Raw genomic sequence first — 17436 nt, forward strand, 5'->3', positions numbered from 1 at the left:
ATTTTATTTTTTTTTTTGTCGTTGATGTTTCAATTATTTTGAGCTATTTTGGGATGTAGTCTATAAATATATTGACTCGTATTAATTGCAAATAGACATGAAGTGAAAAGAAACTTGGTCGACATGTACAATTCGCACAACTTTTATTTTGTTCTTTTCATCTTTTTAAAAAAATTTTCAGCGGATTATCAATTACACACGAATCTACCTGATTATCAAACAAAAAAATTGCAAAAGACTTCATATTTGAAAGAGGTGCTCAGTTTCTAATACAACATTTTAGTAAATTGATCCCCCATATTAGAACCACTTGACGAGAATATGAAACCAAATTATTGCCTTTTAATGAAAAGTCTTTTTTTTTTTTCTTTTTTTTAATCAAAAATACTTTTGTAAATAAATATCTTTTCCCATGCAAGACCAGTAGCTCTCGATACCATTAGAAAGTATCTTATACCTTTACAAAGCCACTATTCGCCCGTATACGGAGTACTGCTGTCGCATTTGGGCTGGTGCATCTGCTACTAGTTTCTCGCTCCTGGATAGGGTCCAAAAGAGAGTTGCCAACCTAATAGGTTCTGGACTGTCATCTAAGACCAGTAGCTCTCGATACCATTAGAAAGTATCTTATACCTTTACAAAGCCACTATTCGCCCGTATACGGAGTACTGCTGTCGCATTTGGGCTGGTGCATCTGCTACTAGTTTCTCGCTCCTGGATAGTAACTGGATCAACAAAATTTTGTGAATGGACATATCCTAAGTTTTCCAAATTATTATAGCTCCTCCACTAGTCTGTATAAATAATTGAACCAGGAGGAGCCATTATAAGAATTTGAATTCCAACAAATTTTGGCAAAAAAATAAAACAACCCCAAAACCATTTACTTCGCCCAAACCTACAGGCATTAAACCCTTTGTTAATTTAAGGGTAATAATCCAGTTTCATGTTTTCATCGAGTGCTTCCAATATGGGAGGGTTGATTTACTAAAATGTTGAATGCGAAAATGAGCGGGCCCCTAAAAATCTTTGAATATTGAGTTTTTTAAAAAAATAATTATTTATAATTGTCTAATTGATAATAATCCACCGGAAAAAGACAAAAAAAAGAAAGAAAAAATATACAAGAGGGGTGTGAATTGTACACGTCGATCGGAAAATGAAATTATTTATTTTGAGGAGATATGTCAACTGTTTATAATTACCAAAACATCGGCAACAAAAGGGGGTAAAAATTTGTGATATATAATAAATAAATAAAAAAAAAAAAAAAAGGGAGTAGTAGGTGGGAAGGAAGAAAAAGCAGTTCTGTACAAGTATATTCAACGTTAAAAATTTTCTTAGATGTGCTTGTAATGGGTTGCTGAACTACATTCTGGCATCAATTGTGATGGATGGCTCTCGTCTGGGTGAGGCCTCGTGTTTTGACAAGCTTCTGGGTTTGACCGTTACTCCTGATCTGAAATGGAACATGTACATCAAGTCTGTTGCCAAGGTCGCTGGAAAGATAGTGGGATATCTCTCTACTGATGCAATTCTCTATCTATATAAAAGCCAAGTACGTCCAAGGATGGAATACTGTTGCCATATCTGGGCAGGAACTGCTAAAAACAGCCTATCCTGCCTTGACAGAGTACAAAATCGACTTCGTGGCTTAGTGGGGGATGCCCTTTTCTCTACCCTGCAACCTCCCTCCCACAGAAGAGACGTTGCGAGCCTATCCTTGTTTTATCGTTATTTCCATGGTAGGTGCTCGTCTGAACTCCAATCTCTGGTCCCCCCCTCGCCAATCTTTCACGAAAAACACCCGTCTAGCTGAATCCACTGTGAAAAATTTCCCCCACTCTATATCTGTGCCTAAATCAAAACGCGGATTCCATGAACAAAGCTTCTTTCTTAGAACTGCACGCCTTAGTGGAACTCTGTTCCGTCTGCCTGCTTCCCACCGGACTACAACTTGGATGTCTTCAAGTTCAACGTTAACAAATTCCTAATGAACCGCCCCCTTAAGTAAACACTTCATCAAATCTCCACACTAATGTAATGTACTTGCAATAACCCTTATCCCTGAGTGGCTTCTGAGCCTTGATAAGTGGTGGTCACTGTGTAAAAAAAAAAAAAAAAAAAAAAAAAAAAAAAAATTCTGTTACTGTCATTTTTAACCACATCATCAAACACGCCTCTCCTCAGGATTGGAAAAAAATGATGTGTAGTCCAGCTGAAAAGCTGACTCAGAATAGTGAAACAGGATACTCAGCTGATCCTGGATCCTTATCTCTATAGGGTTTGCTGGAACCATGATTAGTTAACATTCATATCTGGTGCTGGAGTGGACCATCGTGCTTGGTTAGTATTCGTTCTAGATGCACTAAATTCTTTGCTCCAATATGAATGCCGAAACATTTTTTCTTTTGAATGTTTTACAGAATCGTGATGTGGACAGAATAAGCAGCCTTTCACTTGTTGAGCGAAAATGGTCGACAGTACAATTTGTGCATGTTGTAACTACAGCCAGGAGCTTCTGTACAACGAAGGCTGAAATATGAAGTAAATTAATGTGACCCATTCATGATGATGCATATTAAGATTAGGTCACTCTGCAGTCTTCCTGTTCAAAAGTAAATAGCTTCAGCTATAGAAATGACTCCTCTTGGAAACCCCCTCGATTATAGCCAGACGTTGTATACATTTGATGTGAAGAATGTCTGGCTGCAAACTTGAGCAGTATACTTTAGTATAAAGCAAACAATAGACTCGTATAGAGGGAGAAATACATTGATGGACAGACTGTCAGTGGTTGGTCAGAATTTTCCCTATATTAAAAAAACAAAACTATGGAAAAAATCTTTGATATTTGAACCCATGAGTGAATGAAAAATATCATGTTCCAAAAATCACATATACTGATCAAGTAGTTTCATTTTTCTAAAGAAAATCATTTTTAAACAATTTTAAGTGATCAGTGAAAATTATACAAGATGATCTCATAAATTTTAATTGTGAAGTTATCTGCCCTTGTTTCTTCAAGGTAGTGACACAAAACGGTTCTTTTTTGCTTACTAATAAAATCTGATTTTCTTAGTTAAAAATGAACTACTTGGTCAATTTCTGTTATTTTTGGAATAGAACATTTTCATTGTATCCTGGATACATGCATCATACAGAGTTATTTTAATCTTTGTTCTCAATATAGGAGAAATTTGTGGACAAAAACCAAATTTTGTATATAACTAGGGCTAGGACAACAGCATATTCTTTTCATTGTTTTGACTCTCGGGTGTGTATCCGTTAATATCTTATATGCTTTTATATAGCGATGTGGTTCGTTGTGGATTAACTGTGTCTAACATATACTCGAGTGTCAAAACAATGAAAAGAATATGCATAGCCTAATAATAACAAATGAAATATGTGTATGGTTTTAATTTAAACTTTACTCTCATTTTCTCCAAGTTCAACAGCAAAAGCATTCATTTAAAATAATTAAAAGGAGGTTAAAACTTTGACCTTATACATTTCTTTCTTTTTTTGCGCAAACAATAGAAATGTTCCTTGTTAAGAACAGATATAACATTTTTTGATTAGTTTTTATGTTTTATAATTTATAAATCCTTTGGACTACGTAACAAAATACTATCCGTTGAAGACAAACTGCTATTTTCATAGTTAGGAGATATGAGGTTCATGCCTAAAGATGCATAAAAACTCCAACTTGATTTTAATCCTATAGCCTGTCTTCAGTAATCATTAGTCTTCTCCCCATTTTCATGCTGATGAAATTATAAACATGAAATCATTGTTCTTATTTTGTTCTTTCAGGCCAGAATTAAAACCTGTAGAGAAAGAAAGCGATGTTGTCTTGAAGTAAGTTCATTTTATTTATATTTTTTTTAAACACTGTTTTATTGTAAATGTGAGGCTATGTGCGTTCATCACACAGGTCGTAGTCATCCCCATGTTGTCTACATCTGAATTTGGTGTTTGGTATTGATACTGATCACAGTATCAATCATTTGGTTTCTGTCACTGTTGCAACAAAAGAATTCTCCCTCCAAACCACAAGTTTAAAGTAAATTACATTTTGGGTTCTAATCAACTAACATACTTCCTAATTTTCAGCATGGCTGCTACCAGAAGTGATGACAAGACAAATTAGTTCCTTCGCCTTTTTTCTTTTGTGCCTATATCTCCCCGTACATGTACTCTTTTTTTTATGTTTTTACAGTGGGTGGTTCTTTTTTTATTTAATAACCATTGAAGTTTTTTGATTTTATTTTAATTAAGAATAATTGAAAACACTTTTTAAAATCTTTTAAAACTATTTTCAGGAATATTATGTATTGGGTACATTTTTTTTATGATGTTTGAAATTTTATTTTGATTTCAATAATGTTATTATATACTTTCATAAACATATTTATTATATAAATTCAAATAAAAAAAAAACTTTAATTTTATTAAGTGCAAATAAAGATTAATTGTTATTTTTATCTGTATACTTTTTGTTTTTATTGTATATTTTTTAATGTCTTTTTATTTTAATACAATAAATCGCTTCACAATAGAAATACTGAAGAGCAATAAAAATGAAGGAACTGATTTGCCTTGTCACTGCTTCTGGTAGCAGCCATGCCGGAAGTTAGGAAGTATGTTAGTTGACTATAACTACATTTTGATAGACATCACAATGATACTTGCTTTATTCTACTGAACAACAGGCTTTTAAATCAAGACAAATATATCTTTGAACCAAACACAAATAGTCTATCTGTTTAAAGCCCAAAGACTCATCTGTCACAAACAGAAGCCCCAATGTATATAGATATCACTTGGGACTATACTCAAGAGATCGGCAGTGATGGAAATTGGGTAGAATTTGATTGTTTAAGAGGATGACTCAACAAGAATTTGTTTGCATTATACTTGAAAATAACAATGTTGTAGTCAACGGGAAAGCAGTCCTGCAGTATAGTTCCATAGACAAGCAAATCCTGTCTCACATTAATGATAGCATTTTATCAACTGTCTCCATAGCTTAATATTTGCTTCTTTAATAACATTTTATCAAGTTTTTGTTTGTTTTCTTTACTGGCCTCCATATTTAAAACATTTTAACTTTATATTTTTGGGGGATTGCACTTATTTAACATTTTGTTCTCTGATGTAATGAATACGAGTACTTCCGGGTTCTTCCTCACACGAATATGATTAGCTGGTTAAGCCATAAATACAGACTAGTAGCTTGGAAAGAGACGTCAAAAGATGCACCGAAACCTCACGCTAAGAATATTACTAGCTATGACCAGGAACAACTATTCAGTAAAGCAACTTATTAGATTATTAGTTGAAATGTGGCCAAGATCACTCAGCTGTTTGAAACGAATGTATCCCTTTTTCAAAGCATATAAAGATAAAATAATTCAATGAATTATTCTCGGCATCAATCTCCTTTTTTATTGCACCCAATTTTCTTGATCTGAGTGTTTGAACCAAATTTACATCTCAAACCGCATCACTCTACTGACATCTTGACTTTTAATTATGTATTTGTGCTGCTTATTGTGAGGTTCATGTGTGAAGCCAGGTTTTCATGTTGCTACAAAAAATACATGTGGCTACACAATCTTTTCTTTACAACCATCAAATAACAGCTTCTCTTGGTAACTCTTGTATAAGTACATCTGTGTTCCTCCTCACATTAATATGATTGGCTGATTAAGCCATAAATATAGACTAGTAGAGTAGCTTGGAGAGAGATGTTGAAAGATACACCGAAAGCCTCATGTTAAGGATATTACCAGCTACAACCACAAACACCCGTTCATTAAGGTCACTTGCTAGATTATTATTCAAGTACTATAGCCAAGACCACTTGGCTACTTCAAATAAATATGTCTCTTTTGTTGGACATATTTGTTTAAGACCACATGAAAGAAATCTATTGTTAAATGTTTTTATTGTTTCATGTTTTACAATTTTTTTTTTTTTCTAAACATTTCTTTTTTGTTTTCAGATTTCCTGACTGTGATAAACTCTCACCCCCAATTTTACAACTTGATGAAGTTGACTTTTATTATAACAAAGACAAAATCCTCTTTAAGAATATTTGTGTTAATGCATCTATGGAGTCTCGGATATGTATAGTAAGTTTTCATAAGTATTTCTCCTTCCATCACCAAATAAATTTATTTGCTATCATTTTATTAGATTCGTTTGTGATTTTTATATGCATATGTGTGTGTGTGTGTATGTTTGATATCTATTTAACAATAGGTTTTAAATTTGCCTTATGCTGCGAGTTACTTAGATTAGTGTTTGGTTTACCGCATTTTTACAGATGATTGTTACTTTTCTCCATTGTGAAAATGCTGAAATGTTTTTTTTGTTTTTTGGGGTTTTTTTTAAAATAATTTTTTATTAATAGCACCTCCTCTCACATTATGTATAGTGTTTTATCATTGAACAGTGAACTATTATTAGACGACAATTTTTAATATTTCCAAAAGAAAACTATTGTTAAAAAATATAGATGATTAACCGCTTGGGAGTAAACCAGTATTTTATGTGACTGACAATTTTTGTTATTTCCTTTTAATACTATCTTAGACAACTGGCTGAGCAGTGTTTTCGTAAGCAAGGCTGGTTTCTATCACCGGTTATATTACAATTATATTCTTGTCATCCATTACAAAATTGTAACTACACTGCGTATCAAATTATTAGCGTGTTTACATTTTCTTAGATATTTAAGGAACAAGTGAATAAAAATCTATGAAATTTTGAGAAAGTGCTTATAATACTATTCAGCTACTCCAGTCATAAAATATAAGTATTTAAAGTAGTATCAGTGAAACTAATAGCAGAAGATAGGAATATCTGTTGATTTCAATATGTCAAGTTATTAACAAGGTTGAGAAAAAAACACAATATGCCCATAACTTGTTTATTAAAATAATTTTTACGCATTAAATGAAGTAGGAAAAATGCTTAGAACACAATAACTACATAGCAATTTCTACGTTGACATAATTAGTAGGGGATATGCGATACTTTTTTATGACTGACTTGTAAAAGACGCTGGTCCACAGAATTAGTCAAATTTGTGATTTCATCAACAGTTATTCCTCGCGATACCTCTTGGAGAGCATCCCACAACTCATCTTTGCTCTTAAATTGGTGTCCACTTGCATAGAGGTGTCGCTTCATGATACTCCAAAGCTTCTCAATTGCGTTTAAATCTGGTAAATTCACAGGCCACTCCATCTTCCGTAGGCCAGAGACTCCCAGTTGTTGCAAATACTCTTTGCTTTTGTTTGCTGCATGGGAGGAAGCATTATCCTGCATAAAAATAATGGTTCTTCTGAATGTCAACCTTTGCTTCTTCAGCTATGATTCAAAGTGCTCCTTCAGAAAAGCTATGTAAGCATTTGACGTTATTTTTATGCCTTCTGGGACTCTCCATGGGCCAACTAAAGTACCTTCGATAATCCCAGCCCAAATCATTATCCCACCACCATCTTCTTGATGTCTAAAACGCTGATGACGATGTCGTCCATCTAGAACCCATCCCTTGCTCCAGCCATCTGGGCCATAAAGAGTGACACGCACTTCATCCATGAACAAAACTTTGAAAAGAACGTTTTCTGCCCATTTCAATTGGTTTTGTATGTGATGTTGCTTTAATGGAGGCTTTGTCACAGGCGTAACAGACTTTGCCATTTCTTTCAGAAGACGACATCAAGTACTTTTTGAGACATTCTTCAATCCGGCTTGGTCAAAAACTTCTCGATTTATCTGCCCAGGGTTCTTAACAACTTCACGTTTAATTTGGAGTAGAGAACAGCATGAAACAACTCTAGATTGACCTTTTATCAGTTCTCTTACATACGTTTGTAGGGTCCTTGTCAAAGTTCTTCAGTTTGATGGTACCTTCCTATCATTTCGATATTTCAAGGGTAGTTTTGCCTTTTTTGGAAGTCAATTTCTAAAAGCTGTCCGACACATGACAGCATGTAAAGTGGATATTAAACTGAATATGTGATAAAAATCTAAATTTTTTTCTGTAAATTTATTCTGTCAAACATGTATTACAGTGATGATGTATGAAAGTGAAACCTGACGAGTTGAGATGAGGACTTGCATTGCATGAAGAAATGCTATGGGAATGTGTAACGTAACTCTTAAAGCCAGGCTCAGATCTGATGAACTCAGGGGAAGATTAAATGTGAATACTATAGGGAGATGCGTATAGATCAGGAGACTTGGATGATCTAGTCACATTGAAAAAAGTGGATAAGAGTTCTTGAATTAGATGTAGAACAATTGAGGCAACAGGCTTAGTCGACAGGAGGTCAAGGAAAAGATGAGAGGAAGTGATAAATAATGGACTTGAGAGAAAAAGGGATAAAGACCTGAATTGATTAGCTTGGAAGTCAATTTCTAAAAGTTGTTTAACATATGCCAGCATGTAAAATGGGTGTTAAACTTAATAGGATGAGATAAAAATCTGTTCTTTTAATAAATTTAGTTTTTTGCTAATGCATTTCAAGATATTTAAAAAAAAAAAAAAAAAAACTTTTTCATATTTAAATACCATTATCTTAAAGGCTTTAAATATTGAAACCTAAGGATGTCAACCTATTTTTATAATAAATTTTTTTTATACCCCAAACAAGATATATTTCCACTTGAACGAAAGGGACTACTCTTTGGGATCATGTCTAACAGTGGAATGTGGGGCGTTGAGTGGCGAGGTGTCTGTTCACATTACATTTAAACTTCTGTATGTTAGTACAGTCAGGGAAACTGAAGGAATTCTATTCCAAAGTCTAGCAGTCTGAGGGAAAGAAAACTTAGAGTTGAAGGCGTTTCAACATCTAGGTACCTCAACCATGAAATCTAGGTACTTCAACGATGAAAGATCTTGATTTTGCTGCTTATCTAGTTAGTCATCAGGGAGGCACAAGTGCTTCCTTTTACAAGCTCAATCAGTTTTCTATGTCTTTAAGTTCTATTTGAGATACTTATTGTTCAGCTACTAATAACTAAGTTATGTTGTTTTTTTTTTTGTTTTTTTTGTGATTGATTTCTAGGTTATTACATTTGATAATAGTTGTTGTGTATTTATTTGAAATTTTCTGTTGTTAATTTTATTGGTTCAAATTATTATCATATATTGTTAAACAAATCATACCATGACTAAAATATTAACTCAAATATTCTTTTTTTTTAGGTTGGAGAAAATGGAGCTGGTAAAACTACTCTATTGAAAATCCTTTTAGGAGAACTTAATCCAATTAAGGGTCTACGGATTGTGCATCGAAATTTAAAGATAGGTTACTTTAGTCAGCATCATGTTGACCAGTTAGAAATGGATATGTCTTCTATAGAACTGCTTGCACAGAGATTCCCAGGTAAGCAACAATGTTACTCTTTTGTTAGTTTCTTTTATATTAATATTATCAGAAAAACTAGCAGTACCCATGTACTGGCATTGCCCGGTGGATGTATGGCATAAAGCCAGAACTTATTCAGTAAAAGCCCCCCCCCCCCTTCTGAAAACAAATCAACTTACGGTTGTCAGCCCAGGAAAATAGTGGGCGCTGGTAGCTGAGGCTAAAATGAAATCATCTAGCTTCCACTGTTGGGCATTTTCTGGTAGTGGCAACTAGAGGAAGCCACTGGCTGTCAGTGTCAGCACTGGAGGTTACTGGCGATTAATGTTGGTTTGGGGGGGGGGCGATTACTTGTGGGTGTGGCACTAACTGCTTTTGCAATTGGCAGTCACTGGTAGTCCTGATCAGTGTTGACCTCTACTGAACTGCATCGAGCTGGAACTGTATGCCGTCAACTGTTGGACATTGTTGAGCAGTGGTATCCACTGACTCACTGGATGCCTGTCGTGGGCACTGATGGTTACTTGCAATTAGTGATGTTTTGGAATTTACGAAGGGAGCAGTCTTTATTTCAAGCATTGTAACCGAAAATAATAATGGGAGAAAAAGGTAAACACAGACAGCTCTGGTGTGAAAAAATGTGACAAATCTAGAAAATTTATCAGTTATGAGAAGAGAGGGAGGAGGAAATAATAATTAAGTAAAAATCGTGCTAGCACTGTTAAATATGACTTATTTCCAAATGTGGCTCTCTTAGGAATGACTATAATAATTTCTTATAACAAACGAAAGCAACTGGTAATATGTGCAAAACCCACATCATATATTGGCGTCTGACCATATTGAATTTATATGTGGTATCTATATTTGCCAAGCTATGTTTTTTTTTTTTCTTAGACGGGAATAAATGACTTTGTTTTATTCTATATAGATTAATATATTGTGTGCATGTGCACATGTTAAAAGGCTATCACAATGCAAAGAATAGAAAGTTGTTAGTGTTGAGGAAAGAAGACAAAAACAAGTTATATTCTATATATATATATATATATTTTATATCAATAATAAATCTTACTTGAAAAGTCAAACTTCTATATAGTAATCTGCTGTTTGACAGTGTTCCATAATATATTCCAAGGAATGTCCTCCTGTAGTGTCAGTCTAAAAGAAATAAAAAGTTCATAAAACTGCAAAAAAATTAGTGATAGTAAAATATGTGATGTTGTGCAACCGCATGTGCTTCCTCTCACTTGACATTCACCGACACCAATGTTGTTTCTGTGGTTTTCTTCGCTTTCATCTTCACTTCTGGCTTAGTCATCATTGATAACTCGCAAGTATAAAAAAATAAAGCCACTCAAACGCAAGAGAAACAAATGACTCCAACACCTTGAGTTTGAGTTTGTGCGTAATACCATCACAGGAAACAACCCCCTAAGCGCTAAGGCCCACATGTACATCTTCTGTTAAGGCAGTGTTTGTCAGTTGATCTCAGCTCCTTTTGATCGGCTCCAAATGATGACCAGCATTCAACCGTTTCCAACTGGAAAACGGTCCTCAATCGTCGCAAAGTCAATTTTGTGTTCCTAACTGTCATAAACCTAATTGGCACTCCTAAAACTGTCCATAAACTTACTCTAAATATACTCATCTCTATTGTTCAGTCCCAAATCATTGCCACACTTTGATTAACAATCCTATTCTAGTTTTATTTTGTGTGCCTTGGTGAACAATTTCCTTTACCTTTATCTTTCTACTAAGCTTACTCCCTATAACCTTTGTTCAGATGATCAACTTATTTCCTCCTTTGTTTTTCTTTTTTTTCTTTTTTGTTATAGTTTTTTTTTTTTTTCTTAACACTTTTTGTGGCGTGGACATCAATAATATCACATTGTGACTTGTTGAAATTGCTAGTTTGCAAACGACAGGTATCGGTGTTGTCTGAAAAACAGTCACAGCTGAAAGCAATTTGTCAGGCAGAGATTGATTGCAGCAATTTGACAGGCAGAGATTGCTTATAAAAGATCATTAGCAAGTAGTGGTTACCTGTTCGAGGTGACAGAGATTTCCATATCATTCTTCGTCATTCAATTGACACTTTATTAATTTTAATGATAAACTGAATGCCTTTTTTGGTCCCCTGACAAAAGGAAGGTGAACCTGTAAATTCACTCTTGTCCATTTGCCTATTCATCTGTCCGCACTTTTCTCAGTAACTATGCCTTGGAATTTTTTTGCATAAACATTAAATATGATATGAGTAAAAAGTAACAGAACAGATTTTCCGGGAAAACTCCGGTTGCCCCCTTAGGGGTGCCTTTTGAATTAAAATGGCTAAAATTGACACTTTTGTGCTTATTAAAAAAATTGATGCCTTGAATTTTTATAAAACTTTCTGAAAAGTTATAACTAACTGATTTCTATATAATTTTGTTTGTGATAACTCTTGGGTGTGCTTTTAGGGCTAATAAAAACACTCCATTTTTGGACTATTTTACCATATTTGTCCAAAATTTTCTGTGCATGTCTATTTAGCAGTTTTGCATGGTGCTGAACTCAAGCCTTGGGGACTTTTGGAGTTAAATGGGGGGGAGCATTGATGGACTTGGTCATTTCTTTCTTTTTGCATGGTGCAGAATTCAAATTTACATATGTTCAGGCCTAAAACTGCACCGGTTGTTTATTTTCACTAGGATTTGATGTCGACTGGGGACTTTTGGGGCTAAATGGGGGGGGGGGGATGCTGAATGTAGTCATTTTTTTTTTTATGCCTTGTTCACTGTGTACTCACAGGGGACCATGCATGCTTCATGTGTTTTTTTTTGTTTTGTTTTTTTAGTGTTGATGTGGTGACTTGTTAGCAAAAAAATTTTAATCAGTAATAGCTTTTAGTGCTGCCAAGAGACATAAAATATAAAACATTTATTTTTACTTTAAAAGAAAGATAGATAATAAAAGAAATGATATTCGATTTTAAAAATTCTAATCAATTTACTAATTTAAATTTAATTATGATGCAAATTTTTTTCAGGTAAACCAATTGAACAGTACCGATCAATCTTGGGATCGTTTGGTGTCACCGGTGAACTTGCAACTCGATCTGTCGCTACTTTGTCTGGAGGTCAAAAAAGTCGAGTGGCATTTGCTGTAATGAGTTGCTTAAAGTAAGTATTTTTTTTTTTTTTTTTTTTTTTTTTTTTTTTATAGATCATGTGATGTCTCAAGATACTGGTTTTCTAACCCCTAAAATACACCAAACATTAATTTTTTTTTTTCTTTCCCTTTGCAAAACTCAATCATGTTTTGTAAAGTTAAAAACAAAAACAATTTTTCTCTACAAAACAACCAAATCAAATTCCACAAATAAATATCTGGATATATAAAGAACTTGAAGCATAAAAACATTTCTTCAAAATTACTGGATTCAGCCTTGAATAACTTGAAAAGGGTTGATATGCCATAAAACAACCAAACTAAACACTACTTTTAAAATGCAGAATGAGTCCTTGGAAACTTTTACAATTTTAAATGGTCAGGGCCACTTTGGAAATTTTTAAATATTTAAGATAGCTGATAATTTGACCATTCATCTCCAACAAACATTGGGATTTCTTTATTGAGAAAATAATTAATAGAACAATTTGTTGGAACATGCCAAGAATATAACTTGTACAAATATTTCTAACGATTTTGTGATTATGGTATGCAGGGTCATTATTAATTAATATTGGCAGGGTTCAGTTTTTTTTATTTATTTTTTTTTTATAATGATTTTTTTTATTTAGAAATCAGTCTGGTCTCTGAAAATGCAAGGATAAATACATTATTGATAGAAACAATGAAAGAGGGTGTAAATGAAGATAAAAACAATAATTAAGGTGCTGGGTTGATGTTGAAAACATTATCCTGCACTGCTGCCAGTGAGACATGGTATAATGTTACTAATCAATTGGATAAGAATAATGTAGACTTAAAGCTTTTTAAAGTTATTTATAAAGGTTTATAATTTTTTTTTAAAATTCATAAATTAACCACAAAATTTTTCAAACATTGCTTTAGAAAATTTCACTTTGTCTACATGAATATAGTTGACTGAAGTGATAATTTCACTCAACATTTTTTCTAATGTAAGTCTGCTTGACAGAATTCTTTTTTAAATCCAGGAAAAGCAGATTTCTGCTTAAATTGCTAGAATTTCTCATAAATGCAAGCTTTTGATAAAATTTTTTTTTTTTTTTTTTTTTTTTTTTCATAAAAAACTGATTTTTCCCCTTTTATGACAGCTGTCTATGAAAACTGAGACTGATATTGTTAATGTTGTGTTTAAGGCTAAAACTTCAAGCAATTCATGAAGGGCCTAGGCAAAGTAGATGACTTGTTCCATCAAAAAGTGAATTACTATTCCTGTCTGCCATCGATGCATTCAGTATCTTTCTCTTAATTTTGATTTCCTTATTTGAAACTATTCAGGAATGTTTTTTTTTTAAACTCTTAAATATATGAATGAATATAGATAAAGTTAAGACCCACAAATATTAGCAAACAGGCTGATAGGAGGGGAGGGATCCCCACATACTTGGAGTGCAAGAAGGGAAGAAAAGTGAATACTTATTAATTATTCTCTCTTTCTCTTTATGTAATAAACTTTTTTTCACTAAATTATTTTAATAAATAACATTTTTAAAAAGTACATTTGACTACTCTATTGCATTTTTAATTTTGATAAATAACTAATAGTAAAAAAAAAAAAATACATAAGTCATCTAGTCGCGAGAAACTTGCATACAGACATGAGTTGTAGGTGCACAAATTATTAATATAGAGATTAGTTTTTATTTTAATTCTTCCAAGTAAATCATAACTCTTTTGTTAATTTGGAAATTAAAAAAAAAATTTTCCCCCAATATTTTGTTGACTGAGCTTTTAATTTCCTTTGCAGCCCAAACTTCTTCATTCTTGATGAACCTACAAATCACTTGGATATGGAAACAATAGAAGCACTTGGGAAAGCTCTTCAGAAATTTCAGGTATGACATTTGAAAAAATCTTGAGTCATATTTCCATCAAACACTCCATATTAGGAGGAAATTGAAAATGTAAAATTGACGTTAACAGTAGTTATTCAAAATAGACAAATCAAGTAAAGTTTTTTTTTTTTTTTTAAAAGACTTATAATTTGATCGATACTTCATTCAAAAGTTGTTTTTTTTTCCCTAATAAAAACTATAAAATACTTTTTATTTAAACTTGAATTTCATTTTAAGTTTAACTTTGATTCATGTTGTGACCTTCAGGCTAACAATGAAAATAGTTTTATAATTAGAATCTATTAACAAAAGTATGTTACAGAAGTATACTTCATGATTCTAGGGCCATAACTGCCACAAAGTTTAGATGTAACTATTTATTGTCTCTGGCTAAGTCCATTTATTCTTAAACTGGGTAGATCAGCTAACCCCATAACAATTCAAATAATTGGTATCAAGTGAAATTTTACCATTTTTGTTTCTCTCCATTTGGAGTGTGTCATGGAAAATGAATCTTAAATATTTATTGCTATTCAATTTAGCCAATTTTCATAGCTATCTAAAGAATATGATATTGCAAATAGATTGATGCATTTAAGGTACTATTTTTATATCTGAGGAGGTGCTACCAAATCAAACTGAAGACACTGACCTAAGATGCATTAGCATTGATGTTATTGTTTTTTATTTTCTTTCCATTTGTAAAACTCAATCATGTTCTGCAAAAACAAAAACAATTTTTCTCTTTTGTTTTTCTCTCTTTTTTAATTCTTCTATCTCCCATAATGGGGTCAACAGTTTGCCATGGTTAACAACCTGTAATGCTTAAAGACGATGTCCTGGTGGCTGAGCAGTTTATAACACTGGAAAGCAGATATGCGCACTATAACTTTGGCCCTGGATTAGATGGGTGGTCAGAGAGGTCTGAACCAATTAATCAGATGGTCATATAAAGCCCTACTGTATAAAATCCCAACCAAACTACTTTCCCAACCAAACTACTTGCAAGAATTAATATTCTTACCCCCCCCAACTAATAACTACTTATAATTACTCCTCTCCCCCCCCCCCGAAAAAAAATATTGTATAAAAAAAAATTCTGAAACAAAAGTCACTTGTTTTAATAGTACTACTCTCATCTTTGTAGCTTTTCAACATTTTAGTTTTTTGAGTTAAAAATAGGCTTTACTTTTGGAATGACATTTGGTTTTTCTTGATAAATTGAAAATAAAATGTTACAGTTTAGGTTAACAGTAATTTTAAATAATTTCCTTAGGATGAGAAAAATAGTTTAAATATTTTTTTTCCAGATTTCTTAAATTAACTGGAAACCACTAAAAAATGATTATAAGTAACAGAATTATACACTTGTTTGTGTGTTTTTTTTTTGTTGCTTTTTTTTTTTCATCCCTTGTTCAAGATACCGTAGAGAAAGGATACAAAAAATTAGGATATTGAAATATTAAATATTTGCGTCACGTCATGTTTATCAATAAGTGTTCAAATCATTTTTAGCTTCATGCAATCTTATAATTGCTAGTATATTTAATGTTTGTATTTGCGATAATTTTATTTAAATATTATTTTTTTATATTTTCAATTCAGGGAGGAGTGATCTTAGTATCTCACGACGAGAGACTGATTCGCTTGATTTGTAACGAACTTTGGGTCGTTCAAAATGGGACTGTAACTAGTCTAGAAGGCGGCTTTGATGAATACAAACAGATTGTCGAGAAAGAAATACAGGCCGCCCTCTGACCTGTCATCCACCCAAATCTGCACAAATCCGTTTCCTTGCTTACAACAAGAACAACTGCATCAATCCAAACAAAAAAAAATGATGATATAAAAGCAAATTACTTGACAATCTGCTTTCCTGAAATGTTTATAAAGCAACTGTAATAAAAATGGAAGACAAAGAGAAATTCTATTTTCAGTGGTTTTTTTTTTTTTTTTTTTTTTTTTTTTTTTTTTTTTGTCCAGAATTCTCCCTATATTAAAAAACAAAAGCACAGAAAAATGTTATAATGTACATACCCGTGACGGAACAAAAAGATATTTAAAAAATCATTAAAATTGATAGTTTTATGTTTATAAAGCAATAAATGTTAAAATAATTTTAAGCGATTAATGGGAAATCATAGACTGATCTCACAAGTTTCTATCATTGTTAGGTTATCTCCTTTTGTTTCTTCAAGATGGTGATGTGAGACAGTTTCTCCTTGCTTACTAAAAAAAAAACTTTGATTTTCTTATTTAAAAATAAAATTACTTAATCAATTTGTGATTTTTGAAATATGACATTTTCATTTTGTCACAGATACACACATCATACAGATTTTTTTTTTTGAAATATTTTTTTAAAAAATTCACTTTGAAATTTCTTACATTTATTAAATGCCTAAAAATCATTGATTCAATTCTTGGATGTACTTCCTTTGATTTGTTTATTTCTTTATATTTTTTCTTCTACATTTCACCAACAGATGTGAAGGCCATATTGTTTTAGTTTGATTAGTCAGAGTATAACTTGTCTCAGTATTAGTTGTCAGTCACATTTTTTTACTTTTTTTTAAATTTCTTTTTAAAACATATGATGCAGAATTTGTCTCGTTTCAAAACCTCAGATGTATAATATTACATCAACCCAAATGTTATGCAAATAAAACTCAAGATGAGAACACTTGTCCGATTAATCAAAATAAATCCAAACGTAACAGAATTTTTATAATGTGAGTTTTATACATAGGTAACCCCACCCCAATATCGTCTGTCATTCTTAATAAAATACATGATCATTTTTGCAGTACTACAATATTTGGAAGAAGAAAACTTTAATCTCTCTGAATTGTCCACCAAGTTCAGTCAGAAATTTCCAACAGTTTTTGTTTTATTACCGTTCAATGATATGCTTCAAACACATGTAGATGAGACAAAATTTTCAATAACTGCGACACACTCCTCTCTTAGTTGTGTCGTTAGTGTCTAAGTTTAAAATTATTCCATAAGCTGTG

At 32.6% G+C, this 17436-nt stretch overlaps 1 protein-coding gene across 1 annotated transcript in view; it reads left to right on the forward strand.

The window, feature by feature from the left end:
* Positions 1-16347, forward strand: part of LOC145279646 (ATP-binding cassette sub-family F member 3-like) — a 68842-nt gene extending 52495 nt beyond the window's left edge. The window contains exons 14-19 of the mRNA XM_080130876.1: positions 3820-3864; positions 6014-6143; positions 9233-9413; positions 12427-12559; positions 14335-14422; positions 16028-16347. Of these exons, the coding sequence (XP_079987002.1) occupies positions 3820-3864; positions 6014-6143; positions 9233-9413; positions 12427-12559; positions 14335-14422; positions 16028-16180 (730 nt within the window). The 3' untranslated portion in view covers positions 16181-16347. The remainder of the gene's footprint in view (positions 1-3819; positions 3865-6013; positions 6144-9232; positions 9414-12426; positions 12560-14334; positions 14423-16027) is intronic.
* The last annotated feature ends 1089 nt before the right edge of the window (positions 16348-17436 follow it).

This window comes from Euprymna scolopes, chromosome 7 (assembly GCF_053919585.1).
Source record: "Euprymna scolopes isolate OS-2025 chromosome 7, ASM5391958v1, whole genome shotgun sequence".
Taxonomy (NCBI): domain Eukaryota; kingdom Metazoa; phylum Mollusca; class Cephalopoda; order Sepiida; family Sepiolidae; genus Euprymna; species Euprymna scolopes.